At 31.2% G+C, this 18,613-nt stretch overlaps 2 protein-coding genes across 4 annotated transcripts; both read left to right on the top strand.

Annotated features, from left to right (window-relative positions):
- Nucleotides 1-2,477: 2,477 nt before the first annotated feature.
- LOC114425219 (translation factor GUF1 homolog, mitochondrial) lies at nt 2,478-9,233 on the top strand. 3 transcript variants are annotated; one of them, XR_003669206.1, is made up of 13 exons: nt 2,478-2,885; nt 3,766-4,516; nt 4,904-5,060; nt 5,168-5,222; nt 5,486-5,553; nt 5,627-5,731; nt 5,822-5,893; nt 6,060-6,173; nt 6,453-6,593; nt 6,679-6,738; nt 6,997-7,198; nt 8,457-8,534; nt 8,770-9,233. XR_003669206.1 is itself a non-coding variant. In XM_028392041.1 (12 exons), exons 1-11 carry the CDS (start codon nt 2,547-2,549, stop codon nt 7,160-7,162), a joined length of 2,028 nt encoding a protein of 675 aa, XP_028247842.1. In that variant the 5' UTR covers nt 2,478-2,546; the 3' UTR covers nt 7,163-7,198; nt 8,770-9,233. The 3 variants fall into 3 exon arrangements, 1 of the variants encoding a protein (XP_028247842.1); XR_003669205.1 differs by having other exon boundaries at nt 7,799-8,534; XM_028392041.1 differs by lacking the exon at nt 8,457-8,534.
- Nucleotides 9,234-11,670: 2,437 nt separating this feature from the next.
- On the top strand, nt 11,671-15,415 carry LOC114425218 (bifunctional L-3-cyanoalanine synthase/cysteine synthase 1, mitochondrial). The gene is made up of 10 exons (XM_028392040.1): nt 11,671-12,030; nt 12,912-13,021; nt 13,165-13,222; nt 13,305-13,568; nt 13,763-13,900; nt 13,996-14,047; nt 14,321-14,400; nt 14,499-14,558; nt 14,746-14,826; nt 15,040-15,415. Exons 1-10 carry the CDS (start codon nt 11,851-11,853, stop codon nt 15,136-15,138), a joined length of 1,122 nt encoding a protein of 373 aa, XP_028247841.1. The 5' UTR covers nt 11,671-11,850; the 3' UTR covers nt 15,139-15,415.
- The last annotated feature ends 3,198 nt before the right edge of the window (nt 15,416-18,613 follow it).

The raw sequence follows: 18,613 nt of genomic DNA, 5'->3' as shown, positions 1-18,613 counted from the left end.
ATGGGCAAAAGAAAAATACTCCAATATGATGGGAGCATAAAAGATGGAAGGGTCAAACTCTTACTTTAGTGAAAGTATATGAGATAGAGAGAGTCTCACACTTGAGGAAATGTTGTATGCAAGTAAAATGTCTCACATTGGATGCAAATAGTCATAATGGACTAGTTAAACAACATGTTAAAGATGTGTTTGGTTTGATATTTGATCATCCAAACTAAAGTTCATCCCTCATAAAAAGTTGTGCATGCATGTTTGGCAACTCGTTTTCATAGTGCAATTGAGCATAATTTTTATTCAAATAAAGATCGAGTCTAAGGGGGATGTATTGAATTAAGATTTTAAAAGATTATTTTAATATAAAAAAATCTTGTGGATTTTGAAGATTATGTAAGAATATTATGACTTATCAGATTTTTTTATAAGACTTTTATGATAATTTGAATTTTAATGAACTTATATTATAAGAATTTAAAAGATTTGAAAAGACTTTATAAATTTATAAGATTTGAAATGATTTTATGAATTTTTAAAAACACATTCAAATTACAAAAGTTAGTGAAAAAAAAAAGAAATAATGAGGTTTGAGTAAAAGAATAGTAAAACCAATATAATTTTTTAATCTTTTAATATCTATATTGATTCTAGCTTTATGTCTGTTTGTATTAACTTTTCTTGTAATAACATCTTCTCATTCTCACTTTTGGATTTGAACAATCTAGATTTAAAATTATACATTAGTTTTTTTTTTGTTTTTTTAATTACTATAATTATTTCATGATAAATTTAATGACATGTTTAAATGGAGTGCAATAATAAACATATACTCGAAGAGAGTAGGGAGGATGAAAAATTGATAGGAGGGTTAATGAGTTGTGGGGATGACAAAATTAAGGATAACAATCACAAAAATATTGCGTCGAGTAGGTGATGGACTACCAAGTATAAGGAGAACACAGTAAGTCTTAGCACATAAGGCAAAAAAGGAAAAGTGCAAAGGGAAGAAATATATTTGACATTTTTTTATTCTAAAAGAATAAGAGAAATATATATGACATGCGTATGTTGAAAAATACTAAAGAGAGAATAGTGTATGTGTGATGAGAGAAAAAATGTCTAATAACCAATAGAAAAAGAAAGAAAAAAGTCTAGCAAAATCTCAAATGATTGGGTGAGATTGTTCGATAGATGTTTTATATTAAAAAGTTTGATGAAATCCATTAAAATCTTCTTCAAAAATAATCTATCGAAATTTGTATATTTTTTGAATTCTAGAAGACTTTTTAAAAGTCATAAAAAAATCCTAATTAAATACCACCAAATTTTGTTGCATTCCTTAAAAAAATTTAAAATTCTTAATTAGATACCACAAAACTTATTTATATTATTTAAAAATCTTGATTAAATACCACAAGACTTTTTTATGAATAAAAGTCTTTTGAAATCTTAATCTAATATACCCCTAAAACTACTCTTCACCTACTTTTCCATTGAACGTAGAAAGTTTCAAACATAAATTAAATTATATTAAACCTACTTTTAACTAAACTTAAGTTTACAAAATAAAGTTCAAGGAAAGTTTATTTTTTAAAATGTAATTCAAACACACACTTCTTAGTAAGGACTAGGGAATTAAGAATCCAAATATTGAATTGATTCTCCATACACTAAATTTCAAAATGTATTAAATGTATTCTTAAATATTTTTTAATTACAAAAATATGTTCAAGAAATTAATTTCTGATAAGGAGATATTTTTAGAAAGGAAAAAAACTACTATTTAAACAGCAGAAGGAGTGCATAAGTAAAAGGGTGTGAAAAACAATTCCCCTTAACATAACTCCTGGTTGGGTATTGCTATGTACACCCAGCAAAATTGCTGATACACCCAGCAATCATCAGCAATTTTGTGATCTTCCCATATTGCCTTTCCATAAAAGGGTTATAGATTAACTGATTCATATGAGCCCAATCCGTAAGCCGTATGGATGTTATTAACACGACGTTCTAACCAACTGAGTTAATAGACCAATTATATTATAAAATAAATAATGTTGCTATATGTAACACTAAAATTTCTTATATATATTTAATGCGCATGTGCATGTAAATTTAAATAATAAATTTTGTGACAATTAATTTTGATATAACTCATACGAATTATTTAATCCATATATCTTTTATAAATAAAAAAAAATTACTATTAAAAAATTAATTTATTAATAAATTAAAAAAACATATTTTTGAATTATTTTAAAAAAAACACTTATCGATCACATAATCCTATGAGATATACTGATTATGTAATTCATAAAAACAAAAAACCTTTAAAGGCATTTTTGGAATTTTATTTTAATGCTGGGTGCACAAGAAATATGTCTGGTGCACCTAGCAAAGCCCCTCATGTTCTCAAGGAAGCCCAGTCCAATATCCATATATTTTGATCCAAAACGACGTCGTTCTCAAAGAAATCAAGCACATCTCATGGTTTTCTCCTACGTTGTTCTGCAGTTGTTCTGCATACCGCATTTTCCCCAAGACCCAGAAATATGGGTTATCTGAGCAAAGCTTCCAAAACCCTAAGGCAATCGAATTACCTATCGTTGTTGTGCAATTCCAATTTCAATTTCAATCCATTAACGAACAGAATAACCCATGAACGTTTTTCTGTGACGCGTGCACTGTTGTGTTCCCAGACACGCCAAAACAGCACCACGAGAGAGAAAAGCACCATAGATTTGAGCCAATATCCAAAAGAGCTCGTTAGAAACTTCTCAATCATTGCACACGTTGATCATGGCAAGTCCACACTCGCTGATCGGCTTCTAGAACTCACTGGAACCATTAAGAAAGGCCACGGCCAACCCCAGTATCTTGATAAACTGCAGGTACTCTTTGTTGCTGGAAATTTCAATTTTTTCATCTGGGTATGCTTTTTAGCAATGTTAGGTGAAGTGGGTATTGTCCAAAAAAAATAATTGAGAAAGTGTTTGGTTAGCTATATGAGGTAGAAATAAACAGTCGGTTGGTTGAAGAGATGGAAAAATAAACAATTTATGCACTGAAAATGTAAGATGTCATTCAATCACAATGTAATAACCCAATCGTGTAGCTCAGTTGGCAATACATGCTGAGTTTGTGGGGGATCGAACCTCCCCGCCGAATACACTCTTGTAGAGAGGCGAGGAACTTTAAGTGTGACCTAGACCGAGGATTAGTCCCATAGTCAACCCAAAGGATTGAAGCTTGTGGGGATACCTCGGAGTCCCACCGGGGAACCAAAGGCCCTAATTACAGTGGTTGAACCAAAAAAATCACAATGTAAAATGTCATTAAATCACACTGCCATGATTAACTACCTTAGTGTGAAACTGCTTTAATTTTAATACACTGATAGTGTAAATAAAATGTACTGATTGGTTGAAAGTGTGAAACTGCTTGGTTAAAAGTTTACATTGACCAATGGCGATTAAACTCAAAAAAATAATTTAATTTTAATACACTGATAGTGTAAATAAAATGTTTTTTACACCTTCATTAAGTAGTTGATTTCTGAGTTTGGTATAGTTGTTAACGGTTAATTACTCTGAAACCTATATATGATAATTTCAGATTGATTGATATTGTAAAAAATATTTACACTGACAATTTATGTAAACTGAACTAAAGAAAATTAAAATTTTAGTGGAATGCATTATATTTCTTGTTTTTTATTATTATATGTTTTTGTCATGTGTTGCTTAGTTAGTGAAGTTTATAATGTCTTAGGTGGAGAGAGAAAGAGGAATCACAGTTAAAGCCCAGACAGCAACAATGTTTTATAAGCACGGTGTAAATGGTGATGATTGCAGTGATGGAAAGGAGTCACCTAAGTTCTTGCTGAATCTTATTGACACTCCTGGACATGTTGACTTTAGTTATGAGGTGTCCAGGTCACTGGCAGCTTGTCAGGGTGTGCTTTTGGTTGTCGATGCTGCTCAGGGAGTCCAAGCACAAACTGTTGCTAACTTTTACCTTGCCTTTGAGTCTAACCTAACAATTGTTCCTGTCATAAACAAGATTGACCAGCCAACTGCTGATCCTGATCGCGTTAAAGCCCAATTGAAATCAATGTTTGATCTTGACCCAAGTGATGTGCTGCTAACATCTGCTAAAACTGGAGAGGGTCTTCAGCAAATCCTTCCAGCAGTCATAGAGCGCATACCTGCCCCTCCTGGGAGGAGTGATTCTCCTTTACGCATGCTTTTGCTTGATTCATATTACGATGAATACAAAGGGGTAATATGTCATGTTGCTGTTGTTGATGGTGTCCTGCGCAAGGGGGATAAGATTTCTTCTGCAGCTACTGGTCAGTCATATGAAGCTTCAGATATAGGCATCATGCATCCTGAACTTACACCTACTGGAATCTTGCTTACTGGACAAGTTGGTTATGTTGTAAGTGGCATGCGTTCAACTAAAGAGGCACGTGTTGGTGATACAATTTATCATACTCGAAGTACTGTAGAGCCTCTTCCAGGTATAGTCAGACAACTCAGATCCATGCATGTAGACTATTCATACTGCTCTTTGCTGCATAGAATCTCTTGAATCATGTGTAGCTCATTTACATTTTCAGCTCTTGTAGGTACTAGGTAGTTAAGTACTAGGTAATGGACATACTGAAAATAGAATGAGTTAATTTCATTGCTTGACCATTATTACTTTTCCTGTAAAAAACAATGCCTAAATGATTAAGCTGATGTGATATTATATTGTTCTTTCTTTCTCCATGTGTACAAGAATGTTATTATTTTCAGTATATATGGGTCCATTTCTTTCCTCATCTTTTTTTGGTGAATATATGGGTACATTTCTTGGTCCTAAATGTTTTGTTTTTGAATCATTTTATAACTTTAAACTGTAGGCTTCAAGCCAGCAAAACATATGGTGTTCTCTGGCCTTTATCCAGCTGATGGATCTGATTTTGAAGCTCTAAATCATGCAATAGAGAGGCTGACATGCAATGATGCCAGTGTCTCTATTGCTAAAGAAACTAGCACTGCTCTAGGTCTGGGGTTCAGGTCTGGTATCTATTACTAAAAGAATGAAATGAGAATTTGGTTCTGTGAAAAATTGAAACATTTAGTTTCATCTTGAATAATTTATGTTTCTAATTATGTTCTCTCAGGTGTGGGTTTTTAGGCCTTCTGCACATGGATGTTTTTCATCAACGGCTTGAACAGGTAATACATTACTGTATGGTAACCAAATGATGACTTTAAACTGATGGTGGAGATATATTTTGGAAAATGGAATGCCTTCAGATTTTTTAACTGTATGTATGCTTGCTTCATCGGCATTGTGAATTCAATATCTCTTGGAATGGGCAAAATTTATATGGATGCCATATGTTTGGAAAATTCATTTATTGTTCTAAGAACTTAAGTTTTTTCCGGATTCTTTAAGCATGGCGTGTTGGTGATAAATATTATGTTTCTGTAAACAGGAGTATGGAGCTCATGTTATATCAACTGTTCCTACTGTGCCTTATATATTTGAGTTTCATGATGGAAGGTAAATAACAAACTTGTATTTGTCAGGCTAATTCCACTATGTATTACTAATATTTTCTAGCTGTGCTTTTCAGCAAGTTAGAAGTTCAGAATCCCGCTTCATTACCCTCTAATCCTAAGCATAAAGTGACAGCCTGTTGGGAACCTACAGTATTAGCTACTATAATCATTCCTAGTGAGTAAGCTCTTGTACAACCCTGAGTATAATTGATTTACTGCTCCAGAGCCTGATGTTCGCTATCTTAATTTATTGCTGATTTAATTTTTAGGTATGTGGGACCTGTTATTACCCTTGTCTCTGAGCGTAGGGGTCAGCAGTTGGAGTACTCATTCATCGACAGGTAATTTTTTTTTTGAGTTTGCATTCGATTACTATATCCATCAATGTATATTATGCTTATTATGCATGATTATCCACAAAAAATTACATAAATTTTGATAGATTTTTGTCTGTCCATCAACTTATCCTTGGTTGATGCACTAATCCTTTAAGTTTCTCTTCTGCAGTCAACGGGTATTCATGAAGTACCGCCTGCCTTTGAGAGAAATTGTTGTTGACTTTTATAATGAATTGAAGAGCATAACATCAGGCTATGCATCATTTGATTATGAGGACTCAGAGTAAGTACCCTGCCCCCTTTTTCTCACCCGATAACTTTGTGCATGATTATTGTTGTGCAGCCACTCCTATTTGCCTTGGTTCATTGATGATGTACTGTGCTATGTAGAGTTTGGAACAAATATCTGGTACATGTAAATGTAGATTTGTGATAAATAATTTGTGATTTATTTTATATTTATTGGCTGTCATATGCCATCAAATTGTATAAGCAAATAAATTTGTATGTTTGGTGTGGCTTACTTCCTACCTTATAATGCATTCAATGGGTGTAATTACAGTTATCAACAAGCTGATATGGTGAAACTGGATATTCTCTTGAATGGACAACCTGTTGATGCAATGGCTACCATAGTTCATAGCGCAAAAGCATATCGTGTTGGGCGTGAACTGACAGAGAAATTGAAGGGCGTCTTAGACAGGTCTTTTTATTTAAGAAACAATTGTATTTTTTCATGCTTCTTCTTAAGTTTAAACTCATCCAAAAAAACTCTAAATTTTGTTCAGGCAAATGTTCGAGGTAAACATACAAGCCGCCATTGGGTCAAAAATCATAGCAAGAGAGACGTAAGCTTCTGTTTAAAGTATTTGCTGATTTGTCTTTTTGGGACAGTTGAGTACAATCTTTAGCTTCTGATATGAAAATAATAATCTTGATTGGTATTTTTAAGTATCTTAGTCATTTTAATTCCAGTAGCTTCCAATAGCCTTTTTATAGGTGGATTTTAATGCCCTCTAAGAGAAACAAAGGATGAAAAATTAAGCAATTTGTTCACATGCCCTGATCATCAATTGCCAAGCATAAACTCTCCACATTTATTGTAGGATTTCCGCTATGAGGAAAAATGTTCTTGCCAAGTGTTATGGTGGTGATATTACTCGAAAAAGGAAGCTATTGGAGAAGCAAAAGGAAGGAAAGAAGCGAATGAAACGTGTTGGTTCTGTTGATATACCACAAGAAGCATTTCACGAACTATTAAAGGTTTCTTAGCTGACATGTTTGAAGATATTTGTGGATTACACAATGGTAATGACTTCCTGTTTCCCTTTTCCTTTACCAATAATATTAAGGTGCATCTATTGGTAGAAGGAATTGCACATAGACTAAAATGTTCAGCCTCAGATTGGTCTGAGGTCAAACTTATTATTTGACTCTAAAGCATACCTGTTGTGGTAATAAAGAAGCAAAGAGGGCAATTAAATAACATAAATTAAAGGTGGAATTTTTAGTCTAATTTCCCCAAAAGGAAAGTTTAATTCTTGTCTTCTTTTGGGGTTGTGCATTAAATCCAGAAATTATACATCTATTTGGATGAAAGGTGCATGTGTGATTCGTTATTTTTGGCATCTAACTTTAAGGCATAGCTGCATGTAAATCCAACTTTGGCTTTGTTGGTGTTGTTTATTATTTGTTTGCTTGAATATTTTTCTTTGCACTGTCTTGACATATGTCATTGAGCTTGAAATTCAAGTCAAACCATGTTGATCAATGCTTTGATTTGATACCTTCCTCTATGCTTAGTAGTTTTATTGTGAAAACTCTGCAGGGAGTTCTGAGATTCAGTTCCCTGATATAATGTTGTGTAGTGACTGAGTTTTTGCCCATTTTCCTGTTTCTTTTATGTAGGTTTTTAAACATAAGTTAGATTCAAATCCAGGGGATGATTCTTTGTGTGACATTATGACATTCACTATTGGATGAGGAAACGATGATACATAGGAAGCTATATCAAGAGTTTTTATGGTTTACTCATCGATAATAACAAGCATTAGTATTTGGTTTAAGTGAACTGCAACAAAATTCAAGTATCAAGGTATAAAGTGGGCCAAAAAAGTACCTAAAAGAGGCTAATAGAAGACATCGTCAAGTTAGGCTATGGCCACGTTTTTTAACCCAAAAAAGACATGGCTAAGTTTCCTAGAGTCCCATTGCATACTTGTGGATTTAAGAAAAAGGTTCCCACATAATGGGAGCATATGAGATGGAAGGGTCAAACTCGGGCATGATGGGGGGTATATATGAAATGGAGGGTCTCACACATAAGTGAATATTGATGGGAACATCAAGTGAGTAAGAAGTCCTAGATTGGATGTAAATGGGTAGGTTAAGCAACATGTTGTACTAAGTAGTAAGCAATAAGCATCCATACACATACTTACTTTAAGGTTTTGAGTTGGATCTAATGTCTAGTCCACTAGTGTGATTTTCATGGCTCATTATTCCAAACGACCCAACAATATGTATGCATAATTTTCCTTTTTCCTTTTCTTTGTTTTTTTGCTAGAGATTTCATTGGTAGCTAATATAGTTGCTGCACTCAAAAACTGGTTAATGTGCCTGAAAACAAAGGCAACCTATTGAGGTAAGAACAGTTGGATAAAGGCTTAATCATCAATCATAACGAGTTTCATCAGCCTTATTATTTAAGCTCAAACATACCATGCAATGAAATATTCAATTATCTGCTCATTTTCCTACATATCTATATAAATTTCTTATAATTATAATTCTATGTAGCAAAATTTTCGGTTAATAATGATGTGAAAACTTCAGTAAAAAAATAATGATGTGAAAATTATTGCTTTATTGAATCTCAGATTAGATGTTTTGGAAACGACGCCAGCCATATGTTCTATTCAAAGTGCTTTAGAATGAGGCTGGGAAGAATAAAGCCGGTGCCGGTTGATTAATGCTTGCCATGGACTCCTATACACCTTGAATGCTTTGTCGAGGTCTTGTGTGGATCTGCACCTGTTACAGTCCTGCTGCAGCATATATTAATCAAATAAACCTTACAAACATTTTGTAGCAGTAATTTTCAACTGTAGCTGTAGCCATGTTCTTGATACGGTACAATAATCTTGTCTTTTTGATGTTTTTTTATTTATTTATTTAAATTTGAGAAGGTATATAGTTTGAAGGGAATGATCCTCTCCAGTGACATTATCACGGGATGAGAGATCTTATCCCTTCACTAAATTTTATTAATATAATACATTTGTATTATAAAATGAAGGTTTAAAAGAATTAATGATGACATTTAACACTTGAGAATCTCAAATGTCTTTTTTTTTTTCACTTGAGAGAATCTATTCCTATAATTTGAATCATGAAATGCACTTGATCAGATTTTCTATATGACATAAATAAAGATAATTTGATCATTTTAAAAAAAATACTCCCCCCCATTCCAAAACTTTGGATGTTTTAACTTTTTTTATTTTTGTTTCAAAATTTTGGTTTTTTAGAATTTTAATATGTAATTGTGCAAAAAAATAAAATCAATTGTACCCTTATGTGTAGTTGAGTAATTAATAGTAATTTTTTAGTGGAATATTGATAATTTTGAATTTTACAATTATAATGGAGCCTAAATGTTAATGGAGAGAATATTGTTTCATAGAAGGATACATGGAGTGGTTGGAAATAGTATAGAAAATTGTAAAACATAAATGAAGATAATTTAGTTTAAAAAATTATTTCTGATTTGAGCTCTAAATTTTTGTAAGTAAAATCCCGACATATTTTTTTATTAACAAAGCTCTTCACTAAAGATTCTCATTAGTTGAATTCGTTCCTGCATAAAGTCGAGAAGCATATATATTAAAAATATCCTATGAAATTGCCCGTGATACATACTAAATGACAAAAGAAAATTCTAAATGTATCAACAAAAAAAAATGTAAAAGCGACACCTACAACAGTAACCGGCAAATTCATATAATTTCAGAAATAAGTCAAAATTGTCAAATAATAAACTAACACATACAAATCAAAGTGACCAATGACAGAGGTTCCTATAAAAAATAGTTTTAAAAAGAAAAAAACTAAATAATGAGAAAAGTGACAAAACTACATTTTTTTTTCCTTGAAAGAAAAAAAACCCATGCATTCCATTACTTAACTTCTTTGTTTTGTCACCAATCATAATAAGGACTTTAAACACCACATTCTACTATGGATATACTGAAATACATGCGTGTAGAGAGACTAAGTCAATGACAATGAACTTATGCAAATATATACAAAATTCGATTTATAAAATGATGCTTAATATAGTTTATACAAAAAAATAAAAGAGCTTACTCATCTAAAGTTTTGAAAGGCTCTGGCAAAAATGTCCACCATTAAATTTATATCCAATAAATTATAAAAGATGAAAATATTTGTTTTTATAATAATTATATAAAAGCCTAAGGTAGTATATATCTTGCTGCAGAAGCAGGACCACCGATCCAAACTCACGTAAGAGAGTATGTTGATGAATGAATGAAAACGCATATAAGAACAGAGATGATGGTTTGCCATGTAACGTTAAGTAGTCATAGTTTAATCTGACTCTACCTCGAAACCAATGGTCACATGCACTCAACCACACGTTAGTTTCATTGGCATTGGATAAATGCATGATACTAACCACAAACACACAAATATTATTCAAGATAAATAGTTAACTTTATTCTTCAAAGTGAGATAATCATAAATCGATCTTTAAAAATGATAAATTGAAATTTAATTTTTAAATGTATAAAAATGTGATAAATTTATTCTTATTTTTAATTTAATAATAAATTAGTTTCTTAATTTAATAATAAATTTATCCTTAAATATTACAACTTAGCACATGTTTAAAATCACCTAAAAGAATAAGTTTGAGACAAAATACTTTTGCAAAAAGAGTCATAACTCTTATTTTCATTTTTATTTTATTTTTATGCGTTGGATTACATTGGAACGTGTATTCCAAAAATCTTAATTATAAATCAAACTTATATTTAATAATCACAAAATGATCTGAGAATTTTTTTATGAGAATTGAAATGATGGTTGAAAATATTATTTTAAGTGATAGTTGAAGTAGACAATTAAAAGGTACTACTATAAATTAATTCGAATTGGAACTTAATTTGTAAATGCCGCAGCAGACATACGTAATGATTGCTTTATATATACACATATGGTGCACATTAAAACTAAAAGAAATTAATTCGTTTTGAGATAAAAACAAAAATCATTGATTTTTTTTTTAAATAAAACCTTTTTTCACACCTACAATAAAAATGAAGAGTGTGTTTGAATGTATTTTTGTTTTTAGGTAATAGAAACGGGAGAAAAATACAAATAACAAAATTTATTTGGTATTTTAATTTTTAAAAGCTGAAAAAGAATCACAAAAGATGTCTGTCTTTCACACCACCAAAAGTTACACAGTACATATATAATGTATTGAACTTGAGGAATTCTACGGAGGGAAACAAATGTTAACCCTTAGATATACTCATTTAAAAAGGAATGGCTGAAGATTTTTCTTATTTTCTCTTTCCCACTTTGTCTTTCACACCTACCCAATTAAAGTTTAATCTTTTTGAAACATAGATAGAAAAATACTAAAATCTAACGGTGCATGTAACACTTTGGCACCTTGGGAAAGTTATTTAGTCTCCCACGGTAGAATTGGTCAATGAATTGAACTTAGCCATAATTCCCTGACATGAATCAAATCTGGTCATCCATTGATACCTCTCAAAGCCAAATTGGAATCTTGCTTTGCTTGGACCACAATAATGCCTAATCAAATTGCATAATTTAATTATCAGTGCCTAGTAACCAACTAATCATATATATGTATATATACATTGCATAGCCTTGGGGTATTCAAAATCATCAATTTTCAATTCATGGCTTCCCTCATGAGCACCATCCTCAAGCAAAGGTCTTGTTCTTCTTCTTCACATGCTGGGAGGCTGTTGTTCTCCACAACAACAGCAGCCATTGTTGATTCCCCTTCACTTGCTCAGAGAATCAGAGATTTGCCTAAGGACCTTCCTGGAACCAACATCAAGAAGCATGTTTCTCAGGTAGTATTCATTACTCACTTTCCATGTTTCTCTACTTGTTTTTTATTACATGCATGATTATGATTTATGATCCAGTAATGAGAATGGTTGGTTTGGTGATTGGTCTCTTACTAAATCAGTCAATGTAGCTCCATCCCGATGGATTCTACTTTCTTGTGTTTCTGATCACTCATATCATGCCATGTGTACAACAGATTTTCATTTTCCCTGTATTATCCTATTTATTTGTTTCATCATCTGCCAAGAGTGAAAATAATTTTGGTATCGATTTATTAAGGTTTTTTCTCCCAAAGAGGTTGGTTTGGAAAGCTTCCTGGAATTCTTGGTATAGATATTGAGATAATTACAGCTGCAAAATTGTGATTTTTGTCGTAAAACTCAGTTATTCTGTTTTGAATTTTGTTGAGACCATTTTATTATTCAGCTGTATGATGATACTAAATTACTAAGAATTTAAGGGTTGAGAATAGTGAAAACGCCTAGTTCACAACATAGTGAAAAGATTGAATTCCCACTGAGAAAGGTAACCTTTAGTATCCAACAGTTTCAGATTGCCTCAGAAGAAGTAAATCTATGAGAAACCAAAAAAAAAAAAAATACTAATAAAACGTACACGCGTAGAAAAGAAAATGTTGAAGAGATAACTATATTTGAGTTTTCACTAATTTTTCCTGTCAGTTTACTAAGTTTTATATTTTCTTTTACCTTATTCTCTCGCACACCACAAAATGATACAAAACTTGAAGAAACCATTTTGCAGAGTAACAGAGATTTCTAATTTTATTTATTTATTTATTTATTTTACCATTTTGCTTATTGGAGGATATATTCCGGTACTACTTATTCAATTCTTATCTGAAGTAGAACTATTCATTTTTCAGCTCATTGGGAGGACTCCACTGGTTTATCTTAACAAAGTCACCGAAGGATGTGGAGCTTATGTTGCTGTCAAGCAAGAGATGATGCAACCTACTGCCAGCATCAAAGACAGGTCAATTCCTCTTTATTTCCATTCCTATTTGACTTTCCTTTTGTTCCTACTTTGCATTTGATTAGGTTTCATGCTATTCTTAATGATAATCAAAACTCAAATTAATACAGAACTACTGTAATTATTTTCTTTTGATTTTACAGACCAGCATATGCAATGATCACAGATGCTGAGGAAAAGAATCTGATAACTCCTGGAAAGGTTAGCTGATTTGATATATGGCAACTATTTTGCTTAGTTATTCACATGTAGATGCTCATAGTTAACTTATTTTATGTTGCAGACAACTTTGATAGAGCCTACATCAGGCAATATGGGTATCAGCATGGCATTTATGGCCGCCATGAAGGGATATAAGATGGTTTTGACCATGCCCTCTTACACAAGCTTGGAAAGAAGGGTGACCATGAGAGCATTTGGAGCTGAATTAATCCTCACTGATCCAGCCAAAGGAATGGGAGGAACAGTAAAGAAGGCTTATGAACTTTTGGAAAACACACCAAATGCTCACATGCTGCAACAATTTTCAAACCCTGCCAATACTCAGGTTACCTGAACCTAAATTACTATTGCTGTTTGAAATCTCCTACCAAGAAAGAAAAATCAGTAGAACTAGGCTTGTATTATGCTTTTGTGATGCTTCATTGTACTTAAGTTTAATACTAGATTATAGTTCTAAAATAAATGCTTGGCTTTTACAATGGTGCATTTATTTATAAAATGATTTCAAATGGGATATAGGTGCATTTTGAAACAACAGGTCCTGAGATATGGGAGGATACAAATGGACAAGTTGACATATTTGTTATGGGAATAGGTAGTGGAGGCACAGTCTCTGGGGTTGGACAATATCTTAAATCCAAAAATCCTAATGTTAAGGTGAGGTTCAACATATCGCAATTCAAAGTACAAACTGAACAATGTTCTGTTAGATACACTTATTAAAACCCGTTAACTGCTTTTGATTATATTAGATATATGGAGTGGAGCCAAGTGAAAGCAATGTGCTGAATGGTGGTAAACCTGGTAAGGATAATTATTTTTTTCTTTGATTTTTTATATGATAATTTTGTACATAGTTTCTTCTTGAATGCTATTTTTTCAGTTTTCCAAGCAGTCTATGGTAAAACTAAAAAGGATGAGCATACCAGTCTTTAAAATGGCATTGGTGAAGTGAAAAAATTGTATAAATGTAAAAGGGGCTTAAAATATGGATCTAAAGTAACCAAAATAATCACTATGGTCTCTCTTTCTTCTATTTACTGATTGCAAACTCTGATGTTGTCATTTTATATATAGGTCCTCATCATATAACTGGCAATGGGGTTGGATTCAAACCAGACATATTGGACCTGGATGTTATGGAAAAAGTTCTTGAAGTAAGTACAGAATATTAATTCTTCTATATAGATATTTATCATGAAAATTTTAACTTTTTGCTGCTTCTCCTAACTGTCTGGGGAAACTTATTTGGTAGGTTAGCAGCGAAGATGCAGTTAACATGGCTAGGGTGTTGGCATTGAAGGAAGGACTCATGGTAATCTTCAAAGGACAATTTTGTAAAATTAAACAATGAATGCATGAGAAATTTCAAGCTTCAATCATTTAACCATGAATTTCACCCTAGGATTTACATATGATTCCTTACTAACTGACAACAGACTATTCATAAATTGGTAATCAAATTCTGAATTTGCAATTATTTTTCTTTCTAATTTTTTCAGGTAGGGATATCATCTGGAGCTAACACAGTTGCAGCACTCAGATTGGCTCAGCTGCCTGAGAACAAAGGCAAACTTATTGTGGTAAGAACAGTTTTCCTTGAAACAACTCTAAGCTAAAGGCTTAGCCTGATGTATAAATTCTCAAGACACAACAACACTTTGCATTCATTTTCACATTTTTCTTAATCATCATATATTTCTGTAAATAAAATGCTTAGCACTATAATTTTAGGCATCAAACTTTTCTGTCTTTGTTGCTGATGTTGTGATAACCATTGATGACTTCAATCTCAGACTGTTCATCCAAGCTTCGGTGAACGATACCTATCATCTGTTCTGTTCCAAGAGCTTCGTCAAGAAGCTGAAAACATGCAGCCAGTAGCAGTTGATTAATTCCATGCATAAGCTTTGTTGTGGAGTTACATTACATGGAGCAACCTAGTTATTACAATCCTGTTGTAGCAAAAATTGTTAACATCATCTTACAGTTCGGCCATAGCAAAAATTGTCAAACAAAGCTGTGTTAATTGGGAAAAGGTTTTGATACAGCTTACAATAAGAGCTGTGTTAATGTTTTGTATTGTTCTTTAGTTTTCATTTTTAATCGAAAAAGGTATAAAGCAATCGAAGTGTTCTTTATAATTCTTGGAATCAAATCCTATTATGGGTATGATGTGTGTTCAAATTCTTCTTAAAACAAGACCAATCCAAGTGGTTAGCATTGCCAAATTTCTATCTTTGCAAAAAAAGTATAATTAGGTGCTAAGGCCACTTTGGTTTTACTTCTTGCAGAAAACAATTAATAAATCATATAAAAGGATAATAGTTAGTATTTAGCTTCAATTATCCATGATGCGTAGGGGACTTTCCTTTGTCTAATATAGGATGTTAGAAGTGTGAAGGCTGCAAGACTTGGTCACTACCCTTCGAGGTGGCTGGCAAGAAAGTAAATGTACCAACAATGGCTAGGAATAATGGGTAGAGATGAAGTGTGTTGTTTTAATTTAAAAGCAAAATAAACAATCAAGTTTTTTTTTCCCTTTTATGTGTTAAATGTCACATTGTGTAAGAGAACAACTTTGTTCCTTCTATATAAAAATAGGTATATCCAATTAATTACTTTACCACTTAATAATTAGAGGATATATCACTTATATTATAATTAAAATTTATGATAAATAAATATATATTTAAATAATAATTTTTTAAAAGAAACTATTGGAATTTAATTAAAAAATAAAAATAAATAATGATGGATTGAAAGGTTTAGATTGTTATAAATTTAAGTATATAGATAAATATAAAGGAATTAAAGATGATTTAAAATAGCTAAAAGATTTTTTTATTAGTTATTAGGATAATGTGTAAAATATATATGCAAAAAGAAGGAAGAGATCAAGAATATTGGAATTTTTTAGAAAGTGTGACTAATGGGACTAGAAGAAGATTTATGGGGACAACACTTATATTATGAATTGATTTTTTAATTGTATATTAAATTATTAAAAAAATATTATACATATATATTATAATTAAAAGTTTGAAAAATTTAGTGGGGGCATTTGTTCACGTCACTTATCTTCACTTATTTAAAACAAATAAAATTTAAGTGTGAAAGTTAACAAAATCTAATATATATAAGGTTTTGTCCTATATATTAAATTTATAAATTTTATATTAAAATTAATGCATAGAAATAACATTTGTTAAAAAAATTTAAATATATACAGGTAATATTTGTTTTAAAAATATTCATGGTTTAAGCTCAAACCTTGCAAAAACTCCTTATACAACAAAAAATAGGAAGATTTAATTATTTTCCAAAAATAGATACCATTATTTTGAAAAGACTATTATCTCAATGAAAACATATCTTAGCAATATTAATTATATGATATGGTTACTTAATGTTGTAATAATTGTTGATCAATAAGAAAAATATATGACTCTATCATGAAAATTTTAACAATTTTTTAACCGGTACAACTCAAATATTGTGTAACACCCAACTCATATGTATTTGAATTTGTTTATAGGTTCTAGCTCAAATAATGCACAATAGTCAACTCATTAGTAGGCATGACAATGAAACTCGTACTCGTGGGTATTCACCTAAACCCGTCCCGATTTTGACGGAAAATACTCGAGTTGATCGGGTATGGATTCGGGAATTATTCGACTTTTTTAATCGGGGTCGGGAACAAGGATGCCACTACCCATCCCATACACATTCCTGTACCCCGTCCTGATGATGGAATTATTAAAATTTTATTAATTATTTGTTAATTTTTTTATAATTTTTACATAATTTAATATTCTTTTCCTGATGATTTTTGTAGACAAATGCACAATATAAGTAGTTAAAAATAAATGTGTAACAATCAATCTTTTTTTTAAATCAAATTTTTAATATAATTTTTTTACAAAAAAAAAAAATTTACAAATCTAAATCGGGGACAAGGATATTCGATATCCGACGGCTACGAGGATGAGATAATAAATTTTGATCAGTCCGGTAGGGGAAAACAAGTATGAGTATGATTATATGTTGGGAAATCGGGGTCAAAGATTGGAGAGACAATGCTCACTCCGTCCCATTGTCATGTCTACTAATGGGTATTTTATTTTGTTCAATAGTTAAAAAAAACTTAAAAATAGTGAAAAAACAATTTATATATTTTAAAATTCGTCTCTGAAAAAACTTTAGTGACACCAAAAAATTACCATTGCTAACTAAGATTGTGTCCCTATTGATTGAATATCTTGTAGTTTCCAACTCAAATAGTGAACCAAGACCAACTATGAGTGTTTGGATACTGTATTTGTTTCACATAGTGCACAATAATCCCTCATGTACCTCGTTGGTATATAAATTCTAGCTCAAATAGGATACAACAACCAACTCATGAGTTTTTTGATAGCGTGCTTGTGTTAAACAATGTCAGTAACAATTCTGGCTTGTGTTGGATAATGTGCTTCTGGTACCTTTTCTAAGCGGTTGAGTTTGTCCTTTAGCTGGTTCATAGTCAAATTGAATATGTTAAGTGAAATGAATTTAACAACATTGCAAACATATACAGAAAGGGTGTGTCAAATGAAAAGTTTTTTTATATAAAATAAAAGTAATAAATTTAGATTTTTTAACGAATAATTAAAATTAAAATATAAAATAATATAATTACTAAATTATTTTTAATATATGAATAATTCATATACAATTATATGGTTAAAATTTACTTAATTCACTCTCTAAAAAGGAATATGTGCATGTTCCCAAATCATAAAGTTAGGTGGTCCATTCACATTTCAATTGTTACGTATAACTTGTCATGAATGTCAAAAATCCTTTTAATTAAGTAGTTACGTTTGTATTCTTATATATATATATATATATACCAGAAGTATTTTTCATTGGACATAATGTCGGATCTAGAAATCTTGTGAAGGATGGGCTGGAAAAAAATTCTTCATAATTATTTAAATGTCTACTTTTTATAAATAATAATTTTTATACATAAAATTAAAATTAATTTTTATATTAAATGATAATGACCATAATTGTTAATATAACAATAACGGACACGACCCAGACACATAATAAATTTTACACAATTTTACATTAGATATCATTTTAATCTTTACAATAAAATAACTAACACAATTAATTTTACACTAATTAACATTAACTATTATTATATTAACAACATACAAAATTAATTTTACATAATTAACATTAAAAATATATATAAATGAATAGTTCTAAGAGTGGGAAGGAGAGGAAACTGAGCCTCTCCTTGGTCCCCTCTAAATTTTTGTCATTAGAAATAATCTTATTTAAATTTAATAAAATCAGACGATAAAATTTTTC

This window comes from Glycine soja, chromosome 9 (assembly GCF_004193775.1).
Source record: "Glycine soja cultivar W05 chromosome 9, ASM419377v2, whole genome shotgun sequence".
Classification (NCBI taxonomy): domain Eukaryota; kingdom Viridiplantae; phylum Streptophyta; class Magnoliopsida; order Fabales; family Fabaceae; genus Glycine; species Glycine soja.
The sequence above is the reverse complement of the archived record's forward strand: the minus strand, read 5'-3'. Positions and strand labels throughout refer to the sequence as shown.